Here is a 16,133-nt window from a genome sequence, read left to right on the forward strand (position 1 = left end):
GGCAGCCCAGCTCCAGGTCAAGCTGTTGTTCACCATCTTAGCTGTAGAGGGCACAGCATCATTGGCCCTCATGTGGGATCCTAACCAGCAGCCCTGCTGCTCAGAGCTCATGCTCCCAAGCCAACTCTTAAGCAACGAGCCACTCAACCGGCCCCTAACAGATATTTATTGAGAATCTAGTATTTGTAGGCACTGTTCAGGTCCTGAGGCCATTTCTCTCGTGGTTATAGGACAGCGAACTATGAGTAAACATGAACGAAAGGAGAAAATATCTATTCAGACAAAACTCTTACAGTAAAAACAGAAGTCTTTTTAGTGATTGTAGACAGTGTCAAAAACAGTTGTTTTCTCTATGAGCATTTTTGTGGTTGTCCAGATCTCATGATTCTTCTTACAGGAAGGACAGTTAGACTGTTAGAGTTAAAAATATATGGATGTTAATGAATGCTAAGATAATAGTGAGGAGCTCAACATTTCCTGGAGTAAATGCAGGAGATATGGGAATTAAATTTTACGTAGTCTTTTGAGGGAAGTTTCCACTTAGTGGCAAAGTACTTATATATCAGAGTTCTTTTAATGGCAACCTGATCTTGAGGTTGGAAAATTTCTGTTGATCTACTTTCAGTTTTATTGACTTCTTAATCTGTAATTGCAGCCTGATGTTAAGCCAATTCATTTAATTTTATATTTCAATTATTGTTTTTTATTTTGTTATTACATTTCATTTTTTTATAATTTATATTTCTCAATTGAGATTCCCCATCTGTTTATTCATTGTGCATTATTTTTTCTTTATGCTTTGGAACATATTTTATATTTATAATAGTTGTTTTAAAGTCCTTGCCTACTAATTGTAAGGAGTACCTTTGCATCAATTTCTATTGCCTGTTATTTTTTTGTTTTCTTTAGTATAGGTTGCATTTTGTTTTGAATTTAGTAGATTGCATTTTCTTGTTTCTTCACATTTACTTAATTTTGTAAGTATGTTGGATGTTAGAAATATGTTGGATATGTTGTAGAGACTCCATTTTGTTAAGGCTTTTTTTTTTTTTTTTTTTCCTGAATAATGATTTTGGTTTCGCCAGGCAGGCAATTAAACTTGCTGGACTGAAACTCCAGTTTCTCTCTCTTTTGCAATGAGCAGTTACTTACATTTCTGCTAAGTTAACAAGAATTTGGGTGAATTTTATGAGCAGATTTTGTGGATCCTTCTCTCGTCCAGGATTTAGCTCATCTAAATTTCAGGCTGCTGTGAGCCCAGAGTGTGTCCTCTGATACCGCACGTCAGTCAGGCAGCAGCTTTCTTCTTCCTGAGCTGCAGGCAGGTTTGGCAGGGCAAGCCCAAGGCAAAAGGCAGCTTTTACAAATCATCTGGGTGCTGTTTGTCTTTAGAGAGAAGTCTACTCTCCAATTTCTTCATGCTTCTGGTACGTCTCAAGTGCCTTCAAATAGATTCTGAAAAGTATTTTTTTGAAATCTTGTAATTGTTATCTATGGGAGGATTAGTCCAATTAAACTATTCCATCATTTCCCAAAACTAGAATAACTCAAAATAAAATTTAAAAGGTGATACTGAAACTAACGGCCAGTAATTTAGATATAGTACAGCTAATACAGAGTTTTCGTAAGATTATTACTTGCCTAATCTGGACATTTTATTTCTAGTTACACAGGCTAGTTTTCTGTTAGATGTTTTTACCAGCTGTCTCATTCTTGATTCATGTTATGCTTATTCTTGTGGTTGTTCGAAGTATTGATATTCATTTGAATCTTAGAGTTTTCCAAGCATTCTTTTTATTTTATTATTATTTTCACCTGACTTTCTCCTAAGCTTGAGCCACAGAAAATGATAGGAAATAAAAGAGGGAAAGGCCTTTGTTCTTTCATACAACAAATAACTATACTCTTTTCTTCCCTAATGTCACTTTAGCAGTTCGTATCTGACTCCATGATCACAGTAATTACTAAAACACAGTCATTATGAAGTTTCACAATTAAAATTTGTAGTTTAGAGAGCGATGTGAACTACTCCAATAAAAAGCAAGCAAAGCATAACTTTACAGTTAGTAGTTGTGATCCCTCAAAACACAATCCACAAGCCTATAAATGGACTACAAACTCATTTCCTGGAATAAAAGAAAAAAAACAAGGTAGAATGTTAGAGGCTCGTTGTTTATTCTGAGTAGATAATTACATTATGTTTTTCCTTAGAATTTAATTTTCCTATTAATAGGGTTGGTATAAATAGATTAGTAGTTTATCTTGTTTGATAGAATGAAGTTGGAATTGTTTATTATCTGTTTTATTGTAGATTCTTAGAATAGTGCTATAGTGCTTCAAGTTATTTGCATAATGGTTCAATCAACTTAATTTATAATTGTATTTATTTTCTCATATGGCCTTGACCTTAAAATTTTCACCTCATTTTAATTTTGATGTTCAATTGTTAATGGAGTGTTCTTAATCATTTTTGAGTTATTAATTGTCAGTAGAGTATGAAATAATGTGAAAAAAATCTTAAAAAGTTGCTTTATTTGAATTGTTCCTTTTTGTACAACAGACATGAATTTTCCAATCTTGTTTTGAAAAACATTATATAACTATTACTAATTTTAAACAGCAGTCAAATAACTAAAGATATAGAAGACGCTTAAAGTAAATTTAACAAGGAAAGTTAGACCAAGGAGAAGAATAAGAAATCACTAAATGAGGTGTTGCAACCAAAAGGATATTAGATTTTTTCACTGTTATTTTAAAGACTATATAGAACTTCAGGACATATCAAGTTGCTGAAGATCAGGATTAAGAATGGGAGGGAAAGTTGAAAGGGGGCATGGAGGAAGCATTAAAATATGGGAACTTGAAAGAAATGTTTAGCTGGTATCAGAGGAGTGATAGCTTCCTCATAGCAGAAGGAGCTCAGCATAGAAGCCCTTTAGGAGCGAGTAATTCTGTAGTCCAAGTTAGAAACTGCAATATCAGAAACTGGATTATAGTAGCTTTGATTAGTTCAAAAGAAATCATCATTAATCACCACTAACATCCTTGTTAAATCATCACCACTATCAACACCATTTTATGATCAAAATCATTAAAATTTATTAAGTGTTTATTTTATCCCAGGCACTGTGCTGAAAACTTGACATGAATTATTTCTTATTTCCCCATACTGTGGGAAAGAGACTTTTATTAGCTTATGGACAGATGAGAAAGATGAGGCTTAAAAGGTTAAATTAAGTTGTCCTAAGGTCCCAGAGATAGTAAGTGGCAGAGATTTTACTCAAAACCGAATTTTCTGTGCCCCAAACCTATGCTAATAATGAAAAAAATAATCTGGAAAGACTACGAAGCTAATTTTAAGATCTCTAATTTGCAGTTTGCCATTAAGCAATACAGAATTTTCTGTTATGGCCAAAATAATTTTCTGCCAGTGTGAATAATTCAAGAATATGTTATTTGTTTGTGCAATTTCCTCCTTCAATGTTCGGTAGAGGCTGAACTGCTAGAATAAAATGTCTGACCATCATTATTTCAGGGGATTTCAGAGGGCTGAATTTTTCCGGGGACATATTGACAACAAGGTAAAGTTCTTTCCATCTACACTAGTATTTTTTAAACTTTTGCTTATCGTTTTTTTTCCTCCTTAGGAAAAATTGGATGCCGGGGTGAGAAAAGAAGTCGACGGCATGGGGACCTCTGAGATAAAGTACGGGGACTCAGTATGCTACATACAACACGTGAACACGGGGCTGTGGCTGACTTATCAGTCTGTGGACGTGAAATCTGTGAGAATGGGAGCCATACAGCGTAAGGTAAGGTGCTGGAGAAACACCATTTATAGCGGTCATTTTTTAGGACTAAGAAAACACCAGCACAAGGCAAAAAGAAGTAGCAAATACTCTCAGCTGCCCGCTGAGGTTCATTACTGATATGCTGAAGGTCAAATCCCATTATCAAACATTCTTTGGTTTTTGTAAGGTCAACGTGGCTGGTTGTTGCATCACTGATTTAAAGATTAAATGAAGCACTATGGTCCTGTCTGGATTCTAACATAGTCTGCCTAATTCACTTTGTCCTCGGTGTTGTGGCTGGGATTATGTCTCTAAAATGCAGGCATGCTCTTGTATTCTCACCTCTAAGTCCTTCTCTGAGTCCCCTTCCCTTACAAGACCACACTTTTTGATGGTGACATGACAGCCTTCCCAACCCAGCCCTCACCTCCTCTCTGTTCTTTGTTCTTTGGCTAATCTCTACGCACTGTCTTCATTTCCCCAGCATGCCACTCGACATGTTCCCTCAGTCACTCAGAAAAAACAAAAACAAAAACCATGGCTTTTACACATCTGTGTCTTTGCATGTACTGTTTTTTTCTGGTTTGAGTACTCTTTAAAACCTTTTTTCTCCACCCAGTTCTTATCCATCCTCCAGAGGATTAGTTTGAAGTTGATCTTGGAAGTTCTTCCTATTTCAGCTTATCCTCTACACCTTCCTTTGTGTTCTCATAATATTCATGTACAACTTATTAAATTTTCTATACACTCCCTGTGCTATTTTATGTATGAGCCTACGTGTCTCTTTCTCCCTCCTAATTTGTGAGGTCTCCTAGGGCAAGTACATTGTACCCAACGGTTCCTATTTCATATTTTTACACCAACATGTAACACAGTGCTCAGAACCCATCAAATAAGACAAATGTCTGCAAATGAGAGGCCTTGGAAAGGAAGACTGCAGTGGGGCAGAAAATTTTATTTTCAGTAGATTTATTAATCGTAACATATACACAGTCCAGTGTAGGTTGCTCAGTGTTACTGTGATCTGCTTAGAGTGACCGGTTCTGATTTCAGTGAAGTTGGAGGCTGATTCTGCGTTGATGGGGTTGGACTGAAATTAACCCCTGTCCTGCTGTCCTCAGAGCTTCGGGAGGAGCTCCTGGGTCAGCTCTCCTGGAGATCCATGCCCCATTGGATTACTACTGTTACTTATTTCAAACTTTAGAGGTAAAATTTATATACACTGAAATGTGAAAAACTAACCATAGAGTTTGGATAAACGGATATATTGCGTGACCCACACACATCACAATATGGAACATTTCCATTTCCCAGGAAAACTACCTGACATTCTACCCCAGACCATCCCTGCTCCTTCTCCACAGGGGCAACTGCTTTGGTGGTCCTGTCCCACCATGGGTTACTTTTGCCTGATGGAGAACGTCATCTAAATGAAATCACACAGCACGCTCCCCTTTGTATGGAGTGTCTTTCATGCAGTAGAACGTCCCTGACTTTATCCTCTTGTTGCCCATTGGGAAACAAAGAATTGAAGCTGCTTTTTGAGGTCTTCAAAAGCCACACAGCCAAGAGTTTTAGACAGAAGTCAGTTTACAGTCAAGTGGGAGGGACCAAAAGGAAAAGGCACGGCAGAGGGTGTATAATCGTGACTTACCGTCTGTCTCCATTGCTAGACTCTGGGGACGGGAACCCCATCTTTTATTTCAGTATTCTCAACATCTCGCACATTGCCTGTGCCAGAGTTGATGCTCAGTCAGTATTTCTTGAATGAAACATGTATTTTCAAGGGTATAGAAACAGTTGCGTTGATGAGATCCCACAGGTTCCAGTTAGCTTGGTCTCCAGCTGTGTTAGCATCTCAGAGCTTTGGGCTCCCTTTGTGCTGTGTGAGCATCTGGAAGGTGAATAGCTACTGTCCAGATTGTGGCAAAAGAGTTTAATTGGACTTCATGCAAATTTTTATTTTAATAATGATATTTGGCCATGAATGGATCTTATATCAGATTTAGCAGAATATTTTCTTTTATCTTTTTTTCTAAATTATTTTGAAAAATTTCAAGCATTCAAAAAAGTTGAAGACTAATTAGTCAATAAACATCCATATACCATCAAACTAGATTCTACAATTATTAATAATTTGCAATATTTACTTCCTTCCCTTCATCCCTTTCTTCTTCCTTCTCTATCTCTGAATGTATATGTGCACACACACATCTACACAATAACACACATCCACAATACCATTCTTATACCTAGTAAATAGTGTTAATTCCATTACATCATCGAATATCCTGTTCCCATTCATATTCTATTGTCCCAAGAATGGCTTTTATAGCTTATTTTAAATCAGGATCCAATCAAGGTTCATGCATGTGTTTATCTTTTATCTTTCTTTATGTTCTTTTAATTGCGAGCAGTCCCTCACCTTATTTGTGTCCTGTGCCACTGAGTTTTTTAAGAATCCAGGCAAGTTACAGAAGGTCCCGTTTCCAGATATGTCTGACTCTTTCCCCATTGCCTTTGTTCCTTGTAATTCCTATAAACTTGAAATTAGGTCTAGGCTGTGCTGTCCAAATCAGTAGCTGTTATCCTCATGTAGCTATTTGGTGCTCAAATGTGGCCAGTGCGACAGGTCCTGAATTTTTAGTTTAATTTAACTTTATTTAATTCAAATTTAAAAACATATACTTTAATCACTGATTAAGTTATTAGAAAACTTACATATCTTTTGAACACATTGCATATGTAAATGTGCTTTTCTAACTATATAAATGTTATCAATTTAAAAAAAGTCAAGTAATTTCAATAATAATTTGGTACCCAAATCAAGATATTCTATCAGTATAAAAACACACTGGATTCTGAAGACACAGAATGACAAAAAGAATGTAAAATATCCCATTAACAAACAAGTCTGTATATTTATTACATGTAGAAATAAAGCTTATATATATCAGATTAAAGCAAATACATTATTAAAATTAATTTTACCTTTTAAAAACATTTATTAATATGGATTCTAGAAAATTCAAAGCTATGTATTTTAGAAACACCTCTGCCTCCCATGTGCTTCCTTCTGGCCACTGACACCCTCAATGATAAACACTATCATCGCTTGTGAGGCTCGAGATGAGTTCTGCTGTTGGGCTTTTTATTTTATTGACAGTGATTTTGTTGGATTTGCTTTACCACAGTCTATGTTGTTCAATCTCAGTATTTACCAGGAAGGTAAACATTCAGAATAGATTTCATAAATCATAAGGAATTGAAAGAATACACAAAGCAAAAGTCTTAATTTAGATATTACTTCCCTGGAGGTCTTGTCTATTATCACGTTTTCCTTATAGCTTTTATTAAGGTGACTCTGATAAATGGTTATGGGGGAAATATAGACAGAAATAAAAACATGTAGACACATTTTTTAAAAATATAGAAATAAACTATAATAAGAAAATCACTAGATACTCTCCACGTGTTACTTATCCATTCACTATACTTAAGTGGTAAATGCAAAACAAAACAAAATAAAAGCTTAAACAATTGTCTCTAACCATTTTGCTCCTGTACCCCTTGAATGAATTTTTAAAACCCGCGATATACTTTTCATTATAAATTTAAATATTGCAAATAAAGTGCTTTCTGTTCTATAAATATGAAGATTTTAAGCCAAACTGTACATGTGTCTTTTAACTATGTTGTATGGGAACTAAATTCCACAGTTTCCTTCCTTCATTCTGTTGAATTCCATAATTCAACAGAGCCTTGACAATTTTATCTTCCAAGTATACCTTGTATCAGCTCCTTCTGCTCCATCTTTACAAATCTGGTTAAGCCTTTATCATTCCTCATGTGCAGGATTTACATTGCCTCTTCACCAATCTCTCTGCCTTCAGTCTACCTCTGCCCAAGCCACTCTGCCCTAATGGCTGCCATGTTTAAAACCCTTCATGGCTGAGCGTTACTTCCTGTAGGAACCAGTCTCCTTACCACGACAGACTACTTGCCTCACCTCACCTGTAGCCACCTGCTGCCTTCAGTCCATGGCAGTGATGCCAGGTCCTTAGTCGTTACCCCACTGTCATCCTCCTTAACCATGGATTGAAGTCAAAACGGGACTTACCGTCTCCATCCTAGGCTAACTAGAGCTTGCGTTTTAGAACAGTTTGACTGACAAGGGTGTTGAGAAGCTGAACAGTCTTGTTTATGTGAAGGAACATGTGAAACAGACTTTAGCGGTCATAGAAGAGGTAATCTAATTAAAATCTCTTCTTGACATTTATTACTACTTCTAGAGCCATCCACTATACTAAATCTTTATGGGGAGACTTCAGTGCAGTCATGATAATGTACCCCAATCTAGACCTCCTAATTTGTGTATAGTACTTGCCAGTTAGCTAGTGTCTTCAGATCATTTTATTTTTCAAGAAAAGCATGTTGGTGCTGTCTTCAAATCTTTACATGTCTGAAACTGTTTTCCTGTTGTCGTTTCATATGAATAAAAACTTGGTTAGTTAAAAAATGTCTGAATGACTAGTTATAGCTTTTATATGTCCCATTTAATGTGAATATTCATGCTTTGCTGCTGAAATATAAATTTATTGATTGCTGAGTGATTCACAGACCACACTGGGGTATGGTGAATACCTTTAAAAATATCTTAGAACTCAAAATTATGAAATGCATCTGTTACCAAGTGTTTTTAATCTGCATACTTAGGTCATTTTAAAACTGAGAGGAGAATTTTTTAACCACATCTTTGGTTTCTGTTTTCTTTTAGTTCAGTAGTTTCTTTCTCAGGGACGTGGTTGGTTCCTCTTCTTCATGGCCGCCATCTTCCCTGTCAGAATGCTCACCTTCCTTTCCTTATCTCTACAGTTTGCTTCTTAAATGTGTTAACCACGTTACCTATTTTGTTTTCTTTGATGCTGTTCTGTTCTTTAAGCTTGATCAGTGCCTTTGAAATTTTAGTTTTCTTATAGTGTTTCATTATCTCACACAGATCACTTTTTATCTCAGCTTGCTCTCTTCTCATCTATTCTGGTTGTTCATCTCAACATGTTTTCTTGTGGATTTTCACTCCTGTTTCATAGAAGTCATGCCTTCTTGCATCCTGTGGACAATTATATTTAAGTAGTATCTTGCTTTTCCTATTGTATTTAGATTTTTTAAAAAATAGGAATTATTGCTGTATTTTATCAATTAAAGGGAGATTAAAATATTTTATTGTCCTTCAATTTGTTCATAAATAAGTTAATAGACATCATGATATTGAGGAATCTTTAAATTCATTGACTAAATCTTATCTGGCCATAGGTTATTCTTTTGAAACTTTACTAGATTCTCTTCATATTTTATTTAGAATTACTGCACATATTAGGTGAAATTAATTTTTCTTCATTTATGGATACGTAAATTTGAATTTCATACAATTTTTATGTGTCACAGAATTTTTTTTTTTCTCTTTTCAACCATTTAAAAATGTAAAAACCATTCTTAGCTCACAGGCTTTACAAAAATAGGCAATACAAGTAGGTTATAGTTTGCTGACTCCTGGTCAAGACTAATCTACTATTAAGAGTATCTGTTCTTTGAAGTTTTATTAGAACTCACTTGTGAAATTATTTAGTCCTGGGCCTTTTAAATATTAAAGTTTCAATTTCCTTTCCAATCTCCTAAATAAACTGATCTTATCAAATTTTCTACTTAGTTGGGGGGATTTCTTTCTATGATTCTTAATTTGCTAGGAAGCCATCCATTTCCTCTGGGATACTTAGTTATGTTTGTTTTTATTTTTTAATTGTATTTTTTTTGGCCGTTGAATTCCACACAATATTGTCCTATTATAATTTTAATGTCTTTTGTATCTTATATTGTATTCTCTGTTTTTGCTTTCTTTCCATTTTATTTTTAGCTTGGTTTGTGAGTTTATCTATTATATTTATCTTCTTAAGAAATCAAAGTTGGGGCTTTAAAAAAATTATTTCTAGTTGTTTATTTGATTCTAGTTCATTAATTCCTTTTTATTGGCTTGTCGGAAAAGTCATGACGCATTTTTGCAACAAAAAACATAGAAAAATAGGTCATGACTTTTCCGACAACCCAATATCTTTATTAATCCCCTTTTCAACTTTGTTTTTATTTTTTAGAGTCTTAAAATGCGTACTACATTCCTTCATTTTAGTCATTTTTTTCTTTGTCAATGAGGCATTTAAGACTATAAAATGCCCTTTGAATCTCCATTTCATCATATAAGGAGTGTAAGGAGTTACATTTTATATGGCTCTCTAGATAGTTTATAATTTTAGTTATCATTACTAATTTTTAATTCAATGCTCCTGAATTAGATGCACTACAGATCTTGCTGTAAGAGTTGAGTGAAGGAAGCTGGATGCAAATGGTTGAACACTGCACGGTTCCATTTATATTTATTAAACAAATGACCTTTGCTGTTAAAAATCAGGAACGTGGGGACCATTGTGGAGGATAAAGGCAGGAAGGGAGCACTAGCGGAAATTTTAAGGTGCTGTAATGTTCTCTTTCTTGATCTGGGTGTTGTTTATTCAGTGTGTTTACTTTGTGAAAATCATTCAGTTGTTCACTTAAGATTTTTGCACTTCTCTGTCTTCATGTTATACTTTCATAGGAAGTTCAAAAACGAGAAGCCTAACAAAAAAGAACTCATAAAATAAAAATGCATTTTTCAAAGACTTAGATGCCTTGGAAACATTGCTCAGTACTTATTAAATAGCCAGTCTGTGTTCAGAGCTACTGTATAATTGGTATATGACTTTCGGTGCTGTTTTGATCAGTTTGTTAGTCTGTGGATCAGTCATTGACCATAGTTATGTGAAAACGCTCTGGTGTTTATTTCGTTCAACTCAATGCAATAACTGATTCATTCTTTAAAGCAATAACTGAATGAATATATTGAATGACTAGTTTGTATAGGGACCTACACATATTGTTTTACATATACACAATAGCTTTACAGTACCTTTTACCTGTCTATTTATTGTTATCACCTTTTTGTGTGCTCATCTTCTTAACCCCCATTTGGAAAAGAGATGTTGGGAGTGATGGAGTGATTTCTGCTTCCTTACAGGCTATTATGCATCATGAAGGTCACATGGATGATGGCATAAATTTATCCAGATCTCAGCATGAAGAATCGCGGACGGCACGAGTTATCAGGAGCACAGTCTTCCTTTTCAATAGATTTATAAGGTACATTTTCTTCTGTTGTGGTTGTTTGACATTTTATCTCAGCCTCCTTATTGGATTTCCAAATAAACAATTTTAAAATATACTATGGTGGTGATCTCATTCAATTTGGAAGGTCAGCAGAACAAGTTAGAAAGTTCTAGTTAGATGATTTTATGTTTTTCTTTTAAATGAACACTTTTAAAAGAAATGCGCTTTTAGAAATTTCATTTGTTACTTGTAATTGACAGCTGTGGGTCAGGATTATTCTATAAGCTACCCTTGAACTGGACCTATTTAATTTCCTTTTACACTGAGGGTAATATTTTGTGAGTTTTGAATTGTATTAAAAAAATAAGCCTAGACATCTGTGAGCTTAGATACTTTGTGTTTTTAACTATATTAAAAAATAAATAAAGTGATTCTTGTATTGACAAAGTTTTCCCACCTATTAATGGAAATAATTGCATGTCTATAAATTAAATCAACCTTGTGGCCAGTGTTTCTGGTAACATTATATCGATACACACACTGACCTGAGATGAATATCATATATATTTTTTAAACTTTACCAGTTTGATGGGAAAAAAAATTACGTGTGTATGTGTGTTTGTGTATACACACACACTTATATTTATAATTATAATTATATTTTTAAATTTGCATTTATTTGAGAACTGTGAAAATGGTAATATTTCCTATTTGTTGACCAGATTTATTCATTTTCTTTTGTGATTTACCCTATTATTATTTATTAATATTTCTACTAGGCTGCTATGAACTTGCATTATGATAGAAATTTTAATTTCCTGTCACCATATATAAATTGCAAATATTTTCCTAATTTATTGGTTTGAAAATAATTTTCAGGTTTTTTTTTGTTTGTTTGTTTTATCCCATAGCAGTTTACTAAATCAATCATGTTTTGGCTTTACAGCATATAAAGATCTTCACCACCCATGATTATACAAAAATTTACTTAACTATTGTTTCTTTAATAAATCATTGCACTGTGTATGTGTGTGTGTGTGTGTGTGTGTGTGTGTGTGTGTGTGTGTGTGTGTGTGTGTATTGTGTACATACTTTTATAAAACCAAAGAATGTACAACTCAGGGGGTCTTCGTGCTCACCTGGGCCCCTGTCAACCTGTGGCCTAGAAATTCTCCCAAGACAGTGAACTGGGGCAATTGTAGACTTACCCTTGTTTGTTTCTTCTGTCTCAGGCATTCATGTCTTTTATTCCATGATATCAGTATCTTGAAATGTTTTTTTTCCCCAATATTTTGTCTGTTTTGTGGGGTGTCAGGTGTGTGTGTGTGTGGGTGTTTAGAGAGAGTGAATTCTGTCACTTTTACTTTATTTTGGATGAAAACATCACAAGTGTAGCTGATGCAATTCTTACTTCACCATGAGATTCTAAGTTCCCTCAGCCAATGTAGTCTGTGGTCTCTGTCAATTCTGTATTGCTGTGTTTTCACCTTTAGGTTTCTCATTATAAACCCGTTACCAAATTACTGCTTTTCCTGAGTTATCTAGCACCTACTTTCAAGTGTCCATCTCCCCCATGTTCACCTAACAAATGCCATGGAGGAACAGAATGAGTCTGTTTCCTTCTCTTACACTTAACTGACATTTTTTGTGCATTACTTATTCAAATATTAAATTTTAATTAAGCTTTGTTTCTTTTCTTTCTAGAATATTTACCCATTAGTTATATTATTTAATTCATCATGTTTATTTATATTTCTACACATGCTGGTTTTAGTAAGATGCTCAGTATTACTGAACTATTAGAAGTCCTTGAATGTATACAAATTTTTGATACATCTCAGAAACTTTGAAAAGGTTTACATAATCATAGAACATTGTAAAGAACATGTTATTTTAAGTAAAATAATTTGATTTTTCTGTCATATTCATGAAACCTCCAAAATCTTTAAAATTTCAATATCTGTACAATATTTGTATCCCTATAGTTTTCAAAGTAAATTATTTTTAAGTATCCATTTTATTTATGTAGATATGTTTACTATGAAGAGCCTCATTTAAAAAATGTGTATCCAGATATCTCTGTTTTACTTCTTAGAGTGAAAGTCAAGATGATTTAGTTTTTGTTATGAGTTTATTCTCTGTAACCTTTCTGGTGTCTCTCTTGCAGGTCAGGGTAGTGGTGGGAGGGTGTGTATGTGTGTTTGCATTTATGTTGTGTATAGGGGAAGAGATTCTATTTTCCTGGACTGTACACACACACACACACACACACACACACACACACACACACACACACATACACACACATAAAGTCATTTCTCCCTCTAGGCATATTAATAAATGTATTCTGGAAGTAAATCAGAGAAGGGAGTAATATGGCTTAATCTTCAAATTACGAAATATAAAGATGGAATTCAGGGCTGTAATTTTTGCTCTAACATAGTGTGGTTTTACCACCTTTGGTTTTCCCCAATTATCTTCTCTTCATCGTTTTATCTTTAATAAATTAAGATGACAAATATCTCTAAATTAGATGGAAGTTCTAAAACTTGGCGTAATTAACAATTTTAGAGTCTTAGCATTTGTCTGAGAAGAGGCTTCGCCTAGAGAGCAATGAAATGGTTACATTTCTGTTAGTGGATATAGTCAATTTAATAACCTAAAAGCTGACATTTACGATTGTTTCTCTTTAAGTTTGAAAAAGTAGATATTATATTTGAATCACTTAAATTCATTCACTTTAGTGTGATGAGAGTTGAGTGTGATTGCTATAAATATATTTATTATTCAACTAGAGTTAACGGGATAAAATGTTTACGAAAGAAATATTTCATTACATATGGATTTTCATTTTAAAACAGGAGAAATAATTATTTTCTGAAAAGTCATTTCTGTTACTTTTTGGGCATTCAAAAATTTATAGAGATGATAGCACTAGGTAATAGAAGAATTCCATTGACGTAATTGATTTGAGACTTCAGGCAAAACTTTAGAAGAGTCATGCAGTTTTACTATTTCTATTGTTTATGAGGATGAAGTCAAATATTCCAAAATTATTATTAAGTTTATGTAAATTATGATACATTTTAAATAATATTTTTGAGCATCATAAAGTTCAAAGGTAGCTAATTCTCATTTATAAGGCTTTTATTGTTTTCAAATATGTACTTTCCAATACTTTCAGATAATTAGCCAAAAACATTTTCTTGGAATAAAATATTCCTGTACAATTTTGCTGACACAGAGAGCAGGAAAGAAAGCATAATATTTTTATACATTAAATTTTATCATGACTAAGGTGAATATTATTATATCAACTTCAGCACAGGCATTCTCCCATTCTTCTATGGTGTGTGTTGTATATTTTTTAATAAACTTTTTATTTTGGAATAATTTTGATTTATAAATACCATGTGTTAAAGTTCTTTCTAGAAACATTCAAAGCTTGAGTTTTAAAACTCAGAATATCAGAAAGCTTAGCAAATTATCACCTTTACTGCCGGTAACATGTTTTTCCTCAAAGGCTAGAAAATGCAACATGATGTCATTTTTAAATTCAATTTTAAATACATTTTTTTCACATGTTGAAAAAGCATTTTAATATATTATTTCCTGATTAATAAGTGAATTTTCTGAATTAACATCATTAGAATATATATTTTAAACTGGCAGGCATTAAACAGAATGCAGTGAGCATCAGTGATAGCATAGCAGTTAACAGTTCCTTCTCCAAAAACAAAACACAACAGAAATAGTAAATTTCAGAATTATGAATCTGAGAAGTTGCATCTTAAACCTTAAAGTATCTAGTGCTTTCAAATAAAAATTGGTTGGTTTCTAAAGATTTAGACCACTGGTTTTGTAGGAATCAATCCTCTAAGCCCTTCAGGTTTTTTGCTAGATGAGTGTCTCTCAATACTGGTGTTTTTAATATAACATTATGTACACACGAAAGAATATGAAATGTCTCATTTGAATATATTAATTCTTGCTGTTTCAGGAAATCTAGAACATTTTTTATATGTTCTTTTTACAGTGGTATAGAGAGAGTAGCATTTTAAATCACCTATAAACTACAAATTAATACCTAAAATTGTGACTCATTAATGTAGAGAAATGCTTGCTGTTTCTTAGGGGCCTTGATGCTCTGAGCAAAAAAGCAAAGGTTCCTGCAGTGGACTTGCCCATCGAATCCGTCAGCCTAAGCCTGCAGGACCTGATAGGCTACCTCCACCCGCCAGGGGAGCACCTGGAGCACGAAGACAAGCAGAACAGATTGAGGGCTCTGAAGAACCGGCAGAATCTCTTCCAGGAAGAGGTGGGTTCCTCCTGACACCCATGTCTTTTCTGCCGTTGGGAAGCAGCTTCTTGGTGGGAAGATTCTCTATCTGACATCTTGCATTTCGAGGTCTTGAAAAGCAGGCATACTACTGTCCATGGGAACCAGGCCTTGGAGAACCCTGCAATTATTTTTGTTTCTCTATCAATGAGTATGGAACATGTCCCTCCCCTGGCAAAGGAGATATTTTACTGTCTGCTCAGCTGTCACACTGATCATTTGTTGCACTGCAGTTTGTTTCATGTTAGTTATATAAAAACACTCTGAACGTGTCTAAATGAATACAGGTTTGGCAAATGTGAGGGTTTTCACATTGTCCAGTGGGTTCTTCAGGTCTCCTTGGAGCTGCCTCAGATCACGTGTCAGGGATGGGAGCTGCCCAGTAGCTCAGCAGAGGGCCTCCTGGAAGTCAGAGCCCTGCTTGGACTCAGAAACCCCACTTTTTCCTTTTGCATGGATTAAGTTTCCATGTGTAGTTTTATTTCACAAAAGTTCCTCTGCTCCAAAGAGCTCAAGCATTGTGTTTTACAGAATAACAGAAGGACCCTGTGATATGTCCAATGGTGCTAATGCCAGTATCAGAACTAGTACCGTATGCTCCAGACTTTCAGTGGGAGGGTGTCAGAGCTCAGCTGGCAAGCAGGCCAGCTCAGCAAGTGTTTCATGCTTCCCAGTGTCCCTGTGTGTGGAATAATGGATTCCTCTGAGTAAAAGTATCGAAAAAAGTGTTCAGAGGACATTGCTGAGTTCCCATAATCCCTAATTTTATGTTCTTCTAGTTTGAAAACTGTTTCCTAATTTTCCATGGAAAG

The 16,133-nt window shown here is 34.6% G+C and overlaps 1 protein-coding gene across 1 annotated transcript in view; it reads left to right on the forward strand.

Annotated features, from left to right (window-relative positions):
* The window catches only part of LOC109377479 (ryanodine receptor 2), a 193,940-nt gene that overhangs the window by 58,285 nt on the left and 119,522 nt on the right, over positions 1-16,133 (forward strand). The window contains exons 10-12 of the mRNA XM_019633841.1: positions 3,648-3,812; positions 10,894-11,015; positions 15,117-15,300. Coding sequence (XP_019489386.1) covers positions 3,648-3,812; positions 10,894-11,015; positions 15,117-15,300 — 471 coding nt within the window. The remainder of the gene's footprint in view (positions 1-3,647; positions 3,813-10,893; positions 11,016-15,116; positions 15,301-16,133) is intronic.

This window comes from Hipposideros armiger, unplaced genomic scaffold, assembly GCF_001890085.2.
Source record: "Hipposideros armiger isolate ML-2016 unplaced genomic scaffold, ASM189008v1 scaffold_1415, whole genome shotgun sequence".
NCBI classification, from domain to species: domain Eukaryota; kingdom Metazoa; phylum Chordata; class Mammalia; order Chiroptera; family Hipposideridae; genus Hipposideros; species Hipposideros armiger.